Genomic DNA, 14,744 nt, shown 5'->3' on the forward strand with positions numbered 1-14,744 from the left:
CCTGACACCAGAGTTAAAGGAGAGAATGGCTGTAAGGTCACTGCCCTGCTCCTCGTTTTGCCCACACAGTGGATCCAAAGGGCTTGCAGCATGTGATGGTCCATGGAAAACTTGAGCCCCAAACCAACCTGTGCCAAGTCGACTTCATTTAGCATCACAAGAGAAGTGCAGCCATAGTCATAGACTAATCTCCAGAAGTCTTTCACAGTGTTTGGTAACGGGTGTTGTGTGACAATAAACGCTGCTGGCTGCCTGTAGCTCTGCAAAGGCAAAAGCATTGTATTAGCACCAGTGCAGGAAGGGCTTAAAATCACTTCCATTCCAACACTGCAACAGAAAAAGCAGTAGAACAAAGCTGCCACATCAGTTACCCTGGATTGCACCAAAGCTGAAGCCAAAAACACATTGGGGTCTGCAGGAAGAACAAAGAGGTTGCTCTGCTTGGGTCTGCAGGAAGAACAAAGAGGTTGCCTTGGGTCTGCCTTCTCTTTTGTTACAGCCCAAGCCCTGCTTCAGTTCAGACATGGAGAGGCAGCTCAGCTGTGCAGGAGGCAGTTCAGATGTGCACCAAGCAGTTGAGACATGCACAGTCCTCAGGGCTCTGCTGAGCTGAGGCAACTCTGCTCCAGGTACTGCGTCCAGGAGACCAAGCAGGAAAGCTCCCCACGTAGCAGAGAGGGGTGCAGAGGTCTCAGAGGGCCACTCCATCCACAGCAGGTTACATGTGAGCTCTGTGACAGAACATGCAGACTAAGCTAGATCCCAGGTTCTGGTTAGGTGCCCCAGGGTCACCCACAGAGCTGACTCTCAGGATTACTGGGCCCCATTTCCAGCAGAAAGCAGAAGTTAAGCAGCAAAATGCTACCTCCAGATTCCATCTTCTGTATGCTGCATTACACACAGGCATTTCCAGCCTTGCCCAGGTTAGCTGGGATGCAGCTGGTAGCAGAGGGGCTAGTTCCCTGCAGCAGCAGGCAGAAGAGGAGAGAGCAGGAGGGCTTTTTGTAAGTGAATTTGCAGCTACAGAGGGAAGGGTTCTGCAGTGAAGGAATACAGACAGGAGCTCTCAAGGAAGCACCAGCAGGTTAATATGAGAAACTGCAAGATGGTGAAGATGCTTGTAGGGGGGTAAGATTGTGAGTCACCAGCCAGAGCATGAAGTGCTGGGACTGCTGTGTGCAAGGCAGAGAATATTCAGCATTCAGTATTCCTAAGGTTGGAAGAGACCTCAAAGATCATCGAGTTCAAGCTGTCACCACAGACCTCATGACTAGAGTAGGGAGCACACTACTGCCCACTGCAGGCTTGAACTCACTCATTAAGGGTCTGATGCACTACTAACTGATCCCTGTGGTTAGCATCCATGCTGGTACCACACACAGCTTGGCTGGTCTTATACCACAAGAAGTAAATTAAGCTAGGAGAACGACCTCACAGGGTAGCTAAGCCACTTTTGGTAGGGAAGGTGGCTTGTTCAAAGGCTGATATGATGGATCTTCATGTGCAATCACACACAGAATGGTAGGGGTAGGAAGATCATTAAGTCCAACCCCACTGCCAAAGCAGGATCACCTAGAGCAGGTCACACAGGAATGCATCCAGGTGGACTTTGAACATCTCCAGAGATGGAGATTCCACCACCTCTCTGGACAGCCTGCTCCAGGGCTCCACCATCCTTAAACTAAAGAAGTTCCTCCTCATGTTTAGATGGAACTTGTTCTCTTCAAGTCTGTGCCCTTTACCCCTTGTACTGTCACTGGGCACCACTGAAAAAGGCCTGGTCCCATGCTCCTGCCACCCACCCTTGAAGTATTGGTCAGCAATATATCAACACATCCTTGAAGAGCATACTGTGAGGCCCAGAGGGAGCTTTCTTCTTGCTGTAAGTTGTGAAAGTAACAAATGAATGTCCCTTGCACCTTATCTGACTGCAGAATAAGGAGGCTCCCAAGTTTTTCACCTTTGTTTGCTAGCTCCTTTCTAATGCACAAAGCATGTATGGGTAGTAGCACTTTGTGTCCTACTCCTGAGGTCTGCCCAGGGAGCACAGAGGAGCAACCAACACTGATTTGTGTTTTTAAGCACTAAACCATGTCCCAGCTGATGTTTTTCCTAGCCCTCTTCCCCACCATTCCTGGTCTTTCCTGAGACAAGAGCAGAAGCTGAGTCTGAGCTGATCACACCATCAAAAAGAACAGGCAGGAGAGCTGCTGTCACACTGGGAAGCAGACACATTTTGGTGGGAACACAGGGACAAGCACAATGCAGAGAGAGGAAAGTTTCCATCTCTGTGTTGCTCTCCAAAGTCCCCTTTTCTTGGCCAGCAGTGGGGTTCCCCTTGCTGAATAAATCAATCTTATATATATATATATGAGAGAAAGGGCAAGAAAAAGCTTTTATTACTCCAAGTTTTAGCTCTGTCCTTATAGCCTTGTTATATGTCTTCAATGAAAAACATCACCTTTATTCTTTGCTGCTGCTTTTTCCCCCCACTTTATTACTGTCATCTCTGCCTTCCCTTACTTGCCTCTCATTGCTCCTCCATTAATACACTGCTTGCTTCCTGTCCCTGCCTGCCACACGCTGCTCCACACCCGGAGTCCTCCTGCCCCCCAGCCCTTCAGCCTGCCTTGTCCTCTTCTCTCCTCAAACCACACTGCTCTCTATGCAGTTGGCTGGTCCACAGCACATCATTTTTATCCAGCTGCTTAAGTGCAATTCAAAACAATTTTGGTTGCCACCAAAATTCTGCTGACTGCTTTAATTCATCCACTCAGCCCCAGCGACTCCCCAACAGATTGGTCTCACGTTCGGCTCCTCCATTTCCCTGGCACAATAGCTGATGGGGAGATCAGGGACTGCATTTTACTTGCAGTTCAAAGCATCCTGCACTAGGTCAGGCAGGACTCTGGGATGAATCAGCCCTGATGCTTTCTGTGGCTGTTTGCCATTTTCTTCCAGCATCTCTTCTTGACACTGCAGTTTCTGACAGCACTTCATTTCCGAGGAGCCAGGGATGCTCCTGGAAATCAGGCCACTGATTTATTTACTGTAAAGGTGGCTTTAGGGGCCTAACTGTGGACATGCTACTGGCAGGCACAGGCAGACATCTGACAGCAGAAGTGATGTGCTGCTGTATCATTCAGGCATCTAGGAGCTGGTTTTTCCCCATTATTTTACCTTTTTCTCTGATGATTATAGAATCCTTGAACGGTTTGGGTTGAAAGGGACATTGAAGATGTCCAACCCCACTGCAGTCAGCAAGAACACCTCCCACCAGCCCAGGCTGCTCAAGGCCTCATCCAACCTGGCCTTGAACACCGCCAGGAAGGGAACATCCACAATCTCCTTGGGTGACCTGTTCCAGTGTCTCACCACCCTCACTCTGAAGAATTTCTTCCTCATCTCCAGTCTCAATCTCCCCAATTCCAGCTTAAAGCCATTGTCCCTCATCCTCTCTCTCCCAGCCCTTGTCAAAAGTCCCTCCCCAGCTCTCCTGTAGCCTTTTTCAAGTACTGGAAGGCTGCTCTAAGGTCTCCCTGGAGCCTTCCCTTCTCCAGGCTGAACGGTCCCAACCCTCTCAGCCTGCCCCCATAGGAGAGCGCTCCATCCCTCTGATCATCTTTGCAGCTTCCTCTGAACCTTCTGTCCCTCAAACTTCCAACTTTAGAGAGCAGCATCTCAAAGCATGAACAACAAAGGCCCCCCCCAATGCTATCCCCCAATATCCCAAAGAGACATAGTGCTTTCATTGCTCCCCTGTCTCTCCTGCTTTAATATAGCCTCACTACAAACCAGCAGTGGTAACCTCAGGGCCATGCAGGTAATGTTTGCTTCCCAACAAGCAGCAGACAGTTGAGACCCTGCTGAGATTTGAAATTTCAAGGCCTGGGGACCAGAACTTCGTAATAATCACAGAGTGCTAGGGGCTGGAAGGGACCTCTAAAGATCATCTAGCTCAACCTCCCTGCTAGAGCAAGGATCACCCAGAGTACACCACAGAGGAACACTGCTAATAAAGGGGAGAATCCCGGGGATGCAAAAGAGTAAAGATAACAAAGGGGAGAATCCAGGGGATGCAAAAGACTACAGTTAACAAACCTTGTGAAACAGCAAGAGAAGCTGGTGGGGTTTCTTCCTCATTCCCCCCACCCTCCTTTGCTAGGGCTGTTTTAGTGAGCCCCACAGTAAGGAAGAATGACCCTTTCTTAAGCCAGCCAGGGCTCCCTCTCGCATTACACATCTCAGGGCACGCTGTGCAGACAAAGGAGATAGTCTCTTACGTCCATAAGAGCAGCATTGATGTAGTTGCTGCTCTCCCCATCAATAGTAATTAAGAAAGGCAGACATCTGTCAGGTGGCAGCATATCCATGAAGCGGTTCTTGTCGTGGTTCCTTGGCAAGCAGGCTATGCTGCAGTCCTCCGCTTGCAGGCGCGGGGTCACGGAATTCAGGGTCTGAGGGAGAGAGGAGGCTGGCTTTAGCATGCTGAGCTAACAGGCAAAGGACTCCAGATTCCCCAAGTTTTCACTGGAAGCATTGCATCAGGGGGGAAATGTGAGGTATTACAGGATCACAGGAGGTTAGGGGTTGGAAGGGACCTCTGGAGATCTTCAAGTCCAACCCCCCTGCCAGAGCAGGAGCATAAAATCCAGCACAGGTCACACAGGAACACATCCAGACGGGGCTTGAAATTCCCCAGAGAAGATGACTCCACAACCCCTCTGGGGAGCCTGTTCCAGTGCTCTGTGACCTTCACAGAGTGAAGAAGTTCCTCCTCACGTTGAGGTGGAACCTCCTGTGCTGGAGTTTATATAATAGAATAGAATAATAAACCAGGTTGGAAGAGACCTTCAAGATCATCATGTCCAACCCATCAACCAATCCAACCCACCTAAACAACTAACCCATGGCACCAAGCACCCCATCAAGTCTCCTCCTGAACACCTCCAGTGATGGTGACTCCACCACCTCCCTGGGCAGCACGTTCCAATGGCCAATCACTCTCTCTGTATAGAACTTCTTCCTAATGTCCACTGCCCCTTGTCCTATCACAGGGTGCAACTGAGCAGGGCCTGTCCCCTCCCTCTTAATACTCATCTCTCAGATATTTAGAAACCTTTATTAAATCCCCTCTCAGTCTTCTCCAGACTAAACAGCCCCAGAGCTCTCAGCTTCTCCTCACAGGGCAGTGTTTCCATCCTTTCATCATTCTTGTAGCCCTCAGCTGGACTCTCTCCAGCAGATCCCTGTCCCTCTGGAACTGGGGAGCCCAGAACTGGACACAGTTAGCAAGAAGGCATCAGCAAGGAAAGAGTTCCCAGCTGCTGGGTGGGACAGGCTGGGGCTTTTCAAGGTGTGTGGGGGCTCAGCTGCAGGGGTAGAAGGTGCTACGTGCACCACTGAACAGATTCTGCATGACACCGACTCCTCTGAAAGAAATAAAAGACAGAGGATCCTTTAGAGCTCTGCCTGAGCTGTGCAAATGCATGCCAAAACTCCCTGTGGTTCCTAGTCAGTGCTTTTATTCCCAGCAGCTACTCACTGCCATTTTATTCAAAGGCAGATAGTCCATACTGAAACCAACTTTGCAAAGCACATAAAGACCAGAGCTTTGTTTTGTGGATTAAAAGTAGAGGGACCAAATGCTATAAACATGATATGAAACCCATTCTCCCTCACAAGAAATGTACCTAGAGGCAAAAAAAAACCCAACCCAACCCAGAAGTGCTGTCACTGGTTGTGTTAGCAGGAGCTGTGAGTACCTGAAACTCATCTTTGAGATGTGAAGAGTTTGTCTGAGAGTCTATTCTAATCATATCAAAATAAGCAGCTTTGAATTCGCAGACAGGAATGGCAGTTTCTCCACACAGGCAAGCTTCTAGGATGGCATCATGAATAAAGATGTACTGCTCCTACCAGATCAGGGGGAGAAACAACAAATTAGAACCATTTACAGGCAACAGATCTTCCCTTCTTGTAGGGTAAACAGATCGCCTGCACGCTGTAAAAGTCATTCAAGGCAGTGTCCATCAATCCATTAAACACCACTTTAACACAAACACAATCTTGTTCTAGCTGGGAAGCAGTTGGCAAGGGAGCTTTCTTCAGAAGCAAATGAAATGCAGTAAAACTTCACAGAACAGGCAGAGCAATTCATTTAAGCAGAGGTTTTCAGCTGGCTTGTGGGTTTCTGTGTGCACGGCAGCGACTTGTCGGCTCTGCTCGCTCTGGTTTGTTCAGAATACCTTTCAGTTTTACAGTCCTAGCAGGAAGTGCACACTGCTTCCAGCATTACCTGTGTGATTAGCAGTTAGCACAGGATCACACATCACAGGATGTTAGGGGTTGGAAAGGACCCAAAGAGATCATCCAGTCCAACCCCCCTGCCAGAGCAGGAGCAGCGAATCCAGCACAGGTCACACAGGAACACATCCAGACAGGGCTGGGAAGGCTCCAGAGAAGGAGACTCCACAACCTCTCTGGGCAGCCTGCTCCAGGGCTCTGTGACCCTCACAGCAAAGAAGTTCCTCCTCACGTTGAGGTGGAAGCTCCTGTGCTGGAGTTTCCATCCATTGCCCCTTGTTCTATCACGGGATACAAGTGAGCAGAGCCTACCCCTGTCCCTTCCTGACCCCCAGCCCTCAGATATTTATAAACATCTATTAAATCCCCTCTCAGTCTCCTCCGGACTAATCAGCCCCAGGGCTCTCAGCCTCTCCTCACCAGGCAGTGCTCCAGTCCTTTTATCACCCTTGTAGCCCTCCACTGGACTCTCTCCAGTAGATCCCTGTCCCTCTCAAAATGGCAAGCCCAGAACTGGATGCAATATTCCAGGTGGGGTCTCACTAGGGCAGAGTAGAGGAGGAGGAGAACCTCCCTTGACCTGCTGGACACACTCCTCTTAATGCATCCCAGGATCCCATTGGCCTTCTTGGCCACTAGGGCACATTGGGGACCCATGGAGAACTTCTTCCACCTGGCATACTGCATTCCCCTTGTGTATGCTTGTGCAAGCCAGTACCCCAGGTGTGTGATAGCTGGCTCTAGGCCAGTAAGAAATTCAAGTGTATCCCAACAGAAACAGCATTTCTTCCTGTTTCTTGTTTGTTTGGTTTGTTTTCTGACTTGCCTTGAGATATCCTGAGCCCCAGACACCTGCATTGCCACTTCAATCAAGCCTCCAGTCAATTTCCAGACAATGCCTGTTACATTCACTCACCCCAAGAGTAAGAGATGCAAACGGTGTCTAACAAGGGAAGTGTGAGAACTGTGCCAGCCTCACCCACCATGTGTGGCTGCCCATGAGGTTATTGGCAGCACAAGCATTCACATGTGCCTGTAACAACAGCATAGTATCATAGTATCACTCAGGGTTGGAAGGGACCACAAGGATCATCTAGTTCCAACCCCCCTGCCATGGGCAGGGACACCCCACACTAGATCAGGCTGCCCAGAGCCTCATCCAGCCTGGGCTTAAACACCTCCAGGGACAGGGCCCCAACCACCTCCCTGCACAACCCATTCCAGGGCTTCACCACTCTCATGGGCAAGAACTTCCTCCTCCCCTCCAGCCTCAATCTCCCCACCTCCAGCTTCATTCCATTCCCCCCCAGTCCTATCACTACCTGAGATCCTGAGCAGTCCCTCCCCAGCCTTCCTGTAGCTCCCTTCAGATCCTGGAAGGCCACAATGAGGTCACCTCAGAGCCTTCTCTTCTCCAGACCAAACAGCCCCAGCTCCTTCAGTCTGTCCTCACAGCAGAGCAGCTCCAGCCCTCTGCTCATCCTCCTGGCCCTTCTCTGGACACCTTCCAGCACCTCCACATCCCTCTTGCAATAGGGGCTCCAGAACTGGAGGCAGGACTCCAGGTGGGGTCTCCCCAGAGCTGAGCAGAGGGGGAGAATCACCTCCCTTGCCCTGCTGGGACACTTCTCCTGCTGCAGCCCAGGAGCTGATTGGCTTTCTGGGCTGCAAGTGCACACTGAGAGCTCCTGGTGAGCTTCTCCTCCCCCAGCACCCCCAAGGCTCTCTCCTCAGGGCTGCTTTCCAGCCAGTCCCTGCCCAGCCTGCATTTGTGCCTGGGATTGCCTCTACCCAGATGCAGGACCCTGCCCTTGCTCTTGTTGAACCTCCTGAGGTTGGCTTGTGCCCACCTCTCCAGCCTGTCCAGCTCTCTCTTGATGGCCTCCCTTCCCTCCAGCCTGTCTGCTGCACCACACAGCTTGGTGTCATCAGACAACTTGCATGACCATGGCCACAGGGACCATATACCTATTGCCATCCCTGTTCTCTAGATGACCAGCACAAGAACTTCCTGCAATGCCAGCTTTATGTTGCTGTGTCAGTATGAACCTCTGAGAGAAAGTGAGAGGCAAGAAGCAAAAGGGAGAGAAAGGGAAAGGAACAGCAGTTGAAATACTCATTCACATGCAAGAGAGAGTTGGAAGTGGGGTGGCTGAAGCAGCCCCACTGACACACTCCATCCTGCACACTTCCCAGAGGTTAATGACCCTCCAGAAGGAAGCTTTCATTTGCTCAACAGGTTGCAGCACGCCATAGAAGTTACACCAAATCACACTGATATGGCTGGCTGCCAGCTGCAGGGATTTGCACATGGTCAAATACCTCCCTCAGGTAGGTGTCCACCTGAAAGACAGGAGAGGGAAGTAATAAACCACTTCAGGTAGCCTAATATAGGTCAATAAGCTCTGTTCTGTGGCAGCTCAGTGACGCTCAGGTGGCAGAATGGGAGCTGTTACAGCTTCATCACTTAGGGCTGTGGAGTTGCTGAAGGCATGAGGAAAGACCAAAAGGGCAGGAAAGGAAAAAAGGCTTTGCAATGAGGTTAATAAAGTAGATAAAAATAGAGTTGAAAACAAACAAAAAGAAAAGGGAGTGAAATGGATGTAAAATTCCACAGTCCAATCATGGAGCAAGTGATTGGAGGTTGTCTGAAACCAGTGGCAACCTGCTGAATGAAATTCCAGCCTTGGGTTCCTGGAACTGTTGATACTAGAGCCAGGAAGAGCTGTGACAGCCAGGTCCACCATAACATCTTCCTAAAAAGTCCTCCACCTCACCTTCTTTCATCACAAAGCTAGGCAGGCACTTGTTTGTGTGAAGACTGAAAGAGCTGCCAGTCCTGGTCCTGGGTTCTCTTTGTCCTGAGCAATGCTCCCCAGGGGAGACAACCCCTGAACAGAGCAACAGCTCTGACCTGGAATGCTCCAGACAGCATCAGGGGCTTGGAAGGGAAGCTTGCATACCTCTGTCTGTACCATGTTGATGCGGCGGGACCGTAAGGCTTTGACACAGTTGTAGATATCCACCACGCCTTCCCTCTCGGCCATGTCCAGCATGATATCGATCACAATGTAACAGCCTGTCCGCCCGGCCCCAGCACTGCAACAGCACAAGCAGCAAACACTGTCAGCAGCAGCCCCAGGCAAACACCCACAGACTCCACACACCCACTAATGACAGCATTTTGATCGAGTCATTCATTCACAGAGATCAACCAGGTTGGAAGAGACCTCCAAGATCACCAAGTCCAACCTGTCACCCAACCTAATCAACTAAACCATGGCACTAAGTGCCTCATCCAGGCTCTTCCTAAACAGCTCCAGGGATGTCAACCCCACCACCTCCCTGGGCAGCACATTCCAATGGCCAATCTCTCTTTCTGGGAAGAGCATCTTTCTAAGACCAAGCCTAAACTTCCCTCTGCACAGCTTGAGACTGTGTCCTCTTGTTCTGCTGCTGGGTGCCTGGGAGGAGAGACCAACCCCCACCTGGCTACAACCTCCCTTCAGGGAGTTGTAGAGAGCAAGAAGGTCTCCCCTGAGCCTCCTCTTCTCCAGGCTAAGCAACCCCAGCTCCCTCAGCCTCTCCTCACAGGGCTGTGCTCCAGACCTCTCCCCAGCCTTGTTGCCCTTCTCTGGACACCTTCAAGTGTCACAATTTCCTTCTTAAATTGAGGGGCACAGAACTGGACACAGGACTCAAGGTGTGGCCTAACCAGTGCTGAGTAAAGGGCACAATGACCTCCTTGCTCCTGCTGGCCACACTCTTCTTGACACAGGCCAGGATGCCATTGGCCTTCTTGGCTGCCTGGGCACACTGCTGGCTCATGTTCAGCCTATTATCAACCAGCCCCCCCAGGTCCCTCTTTGCCTGGCTGCTCTCCAGCCACTCTGACCCCAGCCTGTAGCACTGCCTGGGGTTCCTGTGGCCAATGTGTAGAATCTGGCAATTAAGACTTGTTCAGTCTCCTGCCCTTGGCCTCTGCCCATCTGTCCAGCCTGGCAAGGTTCCTCTGCAGAGCTCTCCTACCCTCTAACAGATCCACTCCTGCCCCCAGCTTGGTGTCATCAGCAAATTTACTGATCATGGACTCAATCCCCTCATCCAGATCATCAATAACGATAGTGAACAGGATTGGGCCCAATACTGATTCCTTTCATCACAACCACTATCTGACTTTTATCTCTTCTCCTTCCCTTCATAAATGTTCTTTAAATGTTTTTATGTGCCCAAAGCAACCTCCCCCCTCAGTCAGCTTTGTCCCACTAATTAACAACGAAAAAACACCAAGCAAATTTAATTTGTTTCCTTCTTTTATCACCCAGATCAATACTTAAAGTAGAAAATGAGAAGAGAGTTCAATTGAAATCTGGAGGATGATTAAGCTCATGCATCCCAAAATATGACAGATCTTAGGTTTATTTAATAAGATTAGGGAGGATTTTAAAGTTACACAGTACAATAAGAAAGTCCAATGTCTGTTTTAGCAGCCAAGCTCTGAGCTGGTTGAGGCAGCACATTTCACATGGGATGTTAGGGGCTGGAAGGGACCTCTGGAGATCTTCAAGTCCAACCCACCTGCCAGAGCAGGAGCATAAAATCCAGCAGAGGTCACACAGGAATGCATCCTTTATTAGAATAAACCTTTATTAGAATAAACCAAACCAGGTTGGAAGAGACCTTAAGATCATCGTGTCCAACCCATCAACCAATCCAACCCACCCAAACAACTAACCCATGGCACCAAGCACCCCAGCAAGTCTCCTCCTGAACACCTTCAATGACGGCGACTCCACCTCCTCCCCAGGCAGCCCATTCCATAGCGCAATCTCTCTCTCTGTATAGAACTTCTTCCTAACATCCAACCTGAACCTCCCCTGGCGCAGCCTGAGACTGTGTCCTCTTGTTCTGGTATTGGGTGCCTGGGAGAAGAGACCATCATCAGCCTGTCTACAACCTCCCTTCAGGTAGTTGTAGAGAGTGATAAGGTCACCCCTGAGTCTCCTCCTCTCCAGGCTAAGCAACCCCAGCTCCCTCAGCCTCTCCTCATAGGGCTGTGTTCCAAGCCCCTCACCAACTTTGTTGCTCTTCTCTAGACTCGTTCCAGCAAGTCAACCTCCTTCCTAAACTGAGGGGCCCAGAACTGGACACAGTACTCGAGGTGTGGCCTAACCAGTGCAGTGTACAGGGGCAGAATGACCTCCCTGCTCCTGCTGGCCACACTGTTCTTGATGCAGGCCAGGATGCCATTGGCCCTCTTGGCTGCCTGGGCACACTGCAGGCTCATGTTCAGCCAGATGGCTCTGGAAAGTCTGCAGACAAGGAGGCTCCACAACCTCTCTGGGCAGCCTGTTCCAGTGCTCTGTGACCCTTACAGTAAAGAAGTTCCTCCTTGTGTTGAGGTGGAACCTCCTGTGCTGCAGCTTACATAGAGGATCTGTCCTGCTCCAAACCAATGACACTTCTCAAGTGTGTCCAGAGAAGGGCAACGAGGCTGGTGAGAGGCCTTGAGCACAAGCCCTATGAGGAAAGGCTAAGGGAGCTGGGATTGTTTAGCCTGGAGAAGAGGAGGCTCAGGGGAGACCTCATTGCTCTCTCCAACTCCCTGAAGGGAGGTTGTAGCCAGGTGGGGGTTGGTCTCTTCTCCCAGGCACCCAGCAACAGAACAAGAGGACACAGTCTCAAGCTGTGCCAGGGGAAGTTTAGGCTGGAGATAAGGAGAAAGTTCTTCACAGAGAGAGTTTTTAGCTCTTGGAATGGTCTGCCCAGGGAGGTGATGGATCACTGTCCCTGGAGGTGTTCAAGATGGGATTGGATGTGGCACTTGGTGCCATGGTTTAGTAGCCATGAGGTGTTGGGTGACAGGTTGGACTTGATGATCTTTGAAGTCTTTTCCAACCTTGGTGATTCTGTGATTAAAGATCCACACAGACAGATGTGGAAAAGAGCAGTCTGCCTCTTCTGCACCTACCTGCAATGGACAACGATGGGCCCTGCACTCGGGGGGTTGGACAGCTTGACCCTGCGTATGAAAGAGAGCAGGCCTGTGGCGTTGTAAGGAACTCCATGGTCTGGCCAGCCAGTGAAGTGGAACTGCTTCACTTCACGGATTTCATTGTAGCCCCTCTGTAAAGAGAAGAAAACAAACAGGCAATGAAGTTCCAACTGTTTCACAGACCAGATGACCCCAGTGATAACCTCCCCACTCCCTGGAAATGGTCAAGGTCAGGTGGGACAGAGCCAGGGGAGGTTTAGGTTGGATATTAGGAAGCACTTCCTCACAGAGAGGCTGGTTAGGCACTGGGATGGACTGCCCAGGGAGGTGGTGGAGTCACCATCACTGGAGGTGTTTAAGAAAAGATTGAATGTGGCACTTGGTGGCATGGTTTAGCTGATGGGGTGGTGTTAGGTCATTGGTTGGACTTGATGATCTCAGAGGTCTTTTCCAGCCTCAATAATTCTGTGATTCTGAGCCTTGAGCCAGTGGAGTCTCTGCCCATGGCATGGGGGTTGGAACTAGGTGGCCTTTAAGGTCTCTTCCAACCCAAACCATTCTGTAACACACACCAATGGAACTTACTTATGGTTTTCATCCTCTCACCAATTATTTAAAGCAAACAAAGCTTAAAGATGTCCTTTTTTTTCCCCCCCTCTTCATTTAGAACTTTTTCATTTTCATTTTTGCCATTACCTTTTTTTCAGAGCTGCAACTAAGTTAGATTTATTGTTTTTCTAACTTAAGATTTTAAATTAGGGTTTTTTTTAATGACTTTGATGCACCATAAGTGTCTAGAGAACATGTCTTATGAAGAGAAGCTGAGGGAGCTGGGGATGTTTAGTCTGGAGATGAGAAAGCTGAGGGGAGGCCTCATTGCTCTCTACAGCTCCCTGAAAGGAGTTTGGTCTCTTCTCCTTACTATCAGGTGACAGAAGGAGAGGAAATGACCTGAAGCTGTGCCAGGAGAGGTTTATGTTGGAGACTAGGAAAATGTCTTTGCTGCATGATGGTCAGGGATTGGGAGAGGCTGCCCAGGGAGGTGGTGGAGTCCCCATCCCTGGAGGTGGTCAAGAAACCTGTGGCTATGGCACTTTGGGACATGGTTTAATGACCATGGTGGTGTTGGGTTGATGGTTGGACTGGATGATCTTGGAGGGCTTTGCCAACTGAAATAGATTTCTGATTCTAACTCTCAGATTTTCAGAAGTTTTGCTAATTAAGCCAAGGGCCTGCTACATTTGCAGGCAAATACCAGGATTAGACATAATACCACAACTGCTGCTTGCATGTGGCATACAGAGACTGTATGTGAGACTTACCTAGCAGCATGAGGATGAGAGTGGCTGGAGAGAAATGGGCCTGGCTCATAACCCAAGCTCAGCCAAGAAGTGTGGCTGCAGTGGAGAGGTGACTCTCAGAGAGGGGAAGGGTAACTGTCAGCATTTCTGGGGCAATTCCAAATCCCACAGCGAGATGCATGTTTGGATGGCACCAATGCATTACTGCCAGGGTGAGGTAAGGATGCCTGAACTATAGGCCTGCTAAACAGGGAGGGGGATTTGGTGTTGCAAAAGAACACCTGCAAGCAGAGCTTCCTCCATACTCCCTGCTACCAGGGAACAGTATTTTGCTGAGCCCTTGCAAAATGTGCTCACCCTTCCCAAAGTGAAGGTCCTGACGACGTACTCGGCGAGGGGCTCCATCTCGACACAAGTCACTTTGAAGTCCCCATAAACTTCTGTGTCATCAGGCCAGTACTTATAACACTTGACCTAAACACAGAAGAGGAAAGCATTTTACAGCAAATGAGAGGAAAAGCTTGAGGATACCTTCCTGCATTGATGATCTGGATGAGGGGATTGAGTCAGTCATCAGCAAGTTTGCAGATGATACCAAGTTGGGAGCAGGAGTTGATCTGTTAGAGGGCAGAAGGGCTCTGCAGAGGGAGCTTGCCAGGCTGGACAGATGGGCAGAGGCCAACAGGATGGCATTCAACAAGTCCAAGTGCCAGGTGCTGCACTTTGGCCACAAAAACCCCATGCAGAGCTACAGGCTGGGGTCAGAGTGGCTGGAGAGCAGCCAGGCAGAGAGGGACTTGGGGGTACTGGTTGACAGCAGCTGAACATGAGCCAGCAGTGTGCCCAGGGGGCCAAGAAAGCGAATGGCATCCTGGCCTGCATCAGGAACAGTGTGGCCAGCAGGAGCAGGGAAGTCATTGTGCCCTTTACTCAGCACTGGTTAGGCCACACCTTGAGTCCTGTGTCCAGTTCTGGGCCTCTCAATTTAAGAAGGACATTGAGAGACTTGAATGTGTCCAGAGAAGGGCAAGGAGGCTGGGGAGGGGTCTGGAGCACAACCCAACCTTATTGATTCTATGATTCTATGGACTGCACGGCATCAACCTGTTTATTTCCAAGCTGACCAGGCCGTCACGGCTAGT

The 14,744-nt window shown here is 50.3% G+C and overlaps 1 protein-coding gene across 8 annotated transcripts in view; it reads right to left on the reverse strand.

Moving 5' to 3' along the window:
- Window positions 1-14,744, reverse strand: part of PTPRK (protein tyrosine phosphatase receptor type K) — a 595,004-nt gene that overhangs the window by 16,109 nt on the left and 564,151 nt on the right. For all 8 annotated transcript variants that reach the window (XM_068167885.1, XM_068167878.1, XM_068167884.1 and 5 more), the window contains 6 exons: window positions 13,960-14,076; window positions 12,278-12,432; window positions 9,270-9,405; window positions 5,766-5,915; window positions 4,284-4,457; window positions 129-260 (listed from right to left, as the gene is read on the reverse strand). In XM_068167885.1, coding sequence (XP_068023986.1) covers window positions 129-260; window positions 4,284-4,457; window positions 5,766-5,915; window positions 9,270-9,405; window positions 12,278-12,432; window positions 13,960-14,076 — 864 coding nt within the window. The remainder of the gene's footprint in view (window positions 1-128; window positions 261-4,283; window positions 4,458-5,765; window positions 5,916-9,269; window positions 9,406-12,277; window positions 12,433-13,959; window positions 14,077-14,744) is intronic.

This window comes from Melanerpes formicivorus, unplaced genomic scaffold (genome assembly GCF_026170545.1).
Source record: "Melanerpes formicivorus ecotype bairdi unplaced genomic scaffold, bMelFor1.0.p_v2 SCAF_124, whole genome shotgun sequence".
Taxonomy (NCBI): domain Eukaryota; kingdom Metazoa; phylum Chordata; class Aves; order Piciformes; family Picidae; genus Melanerpes; species Melanerpes formicivorus.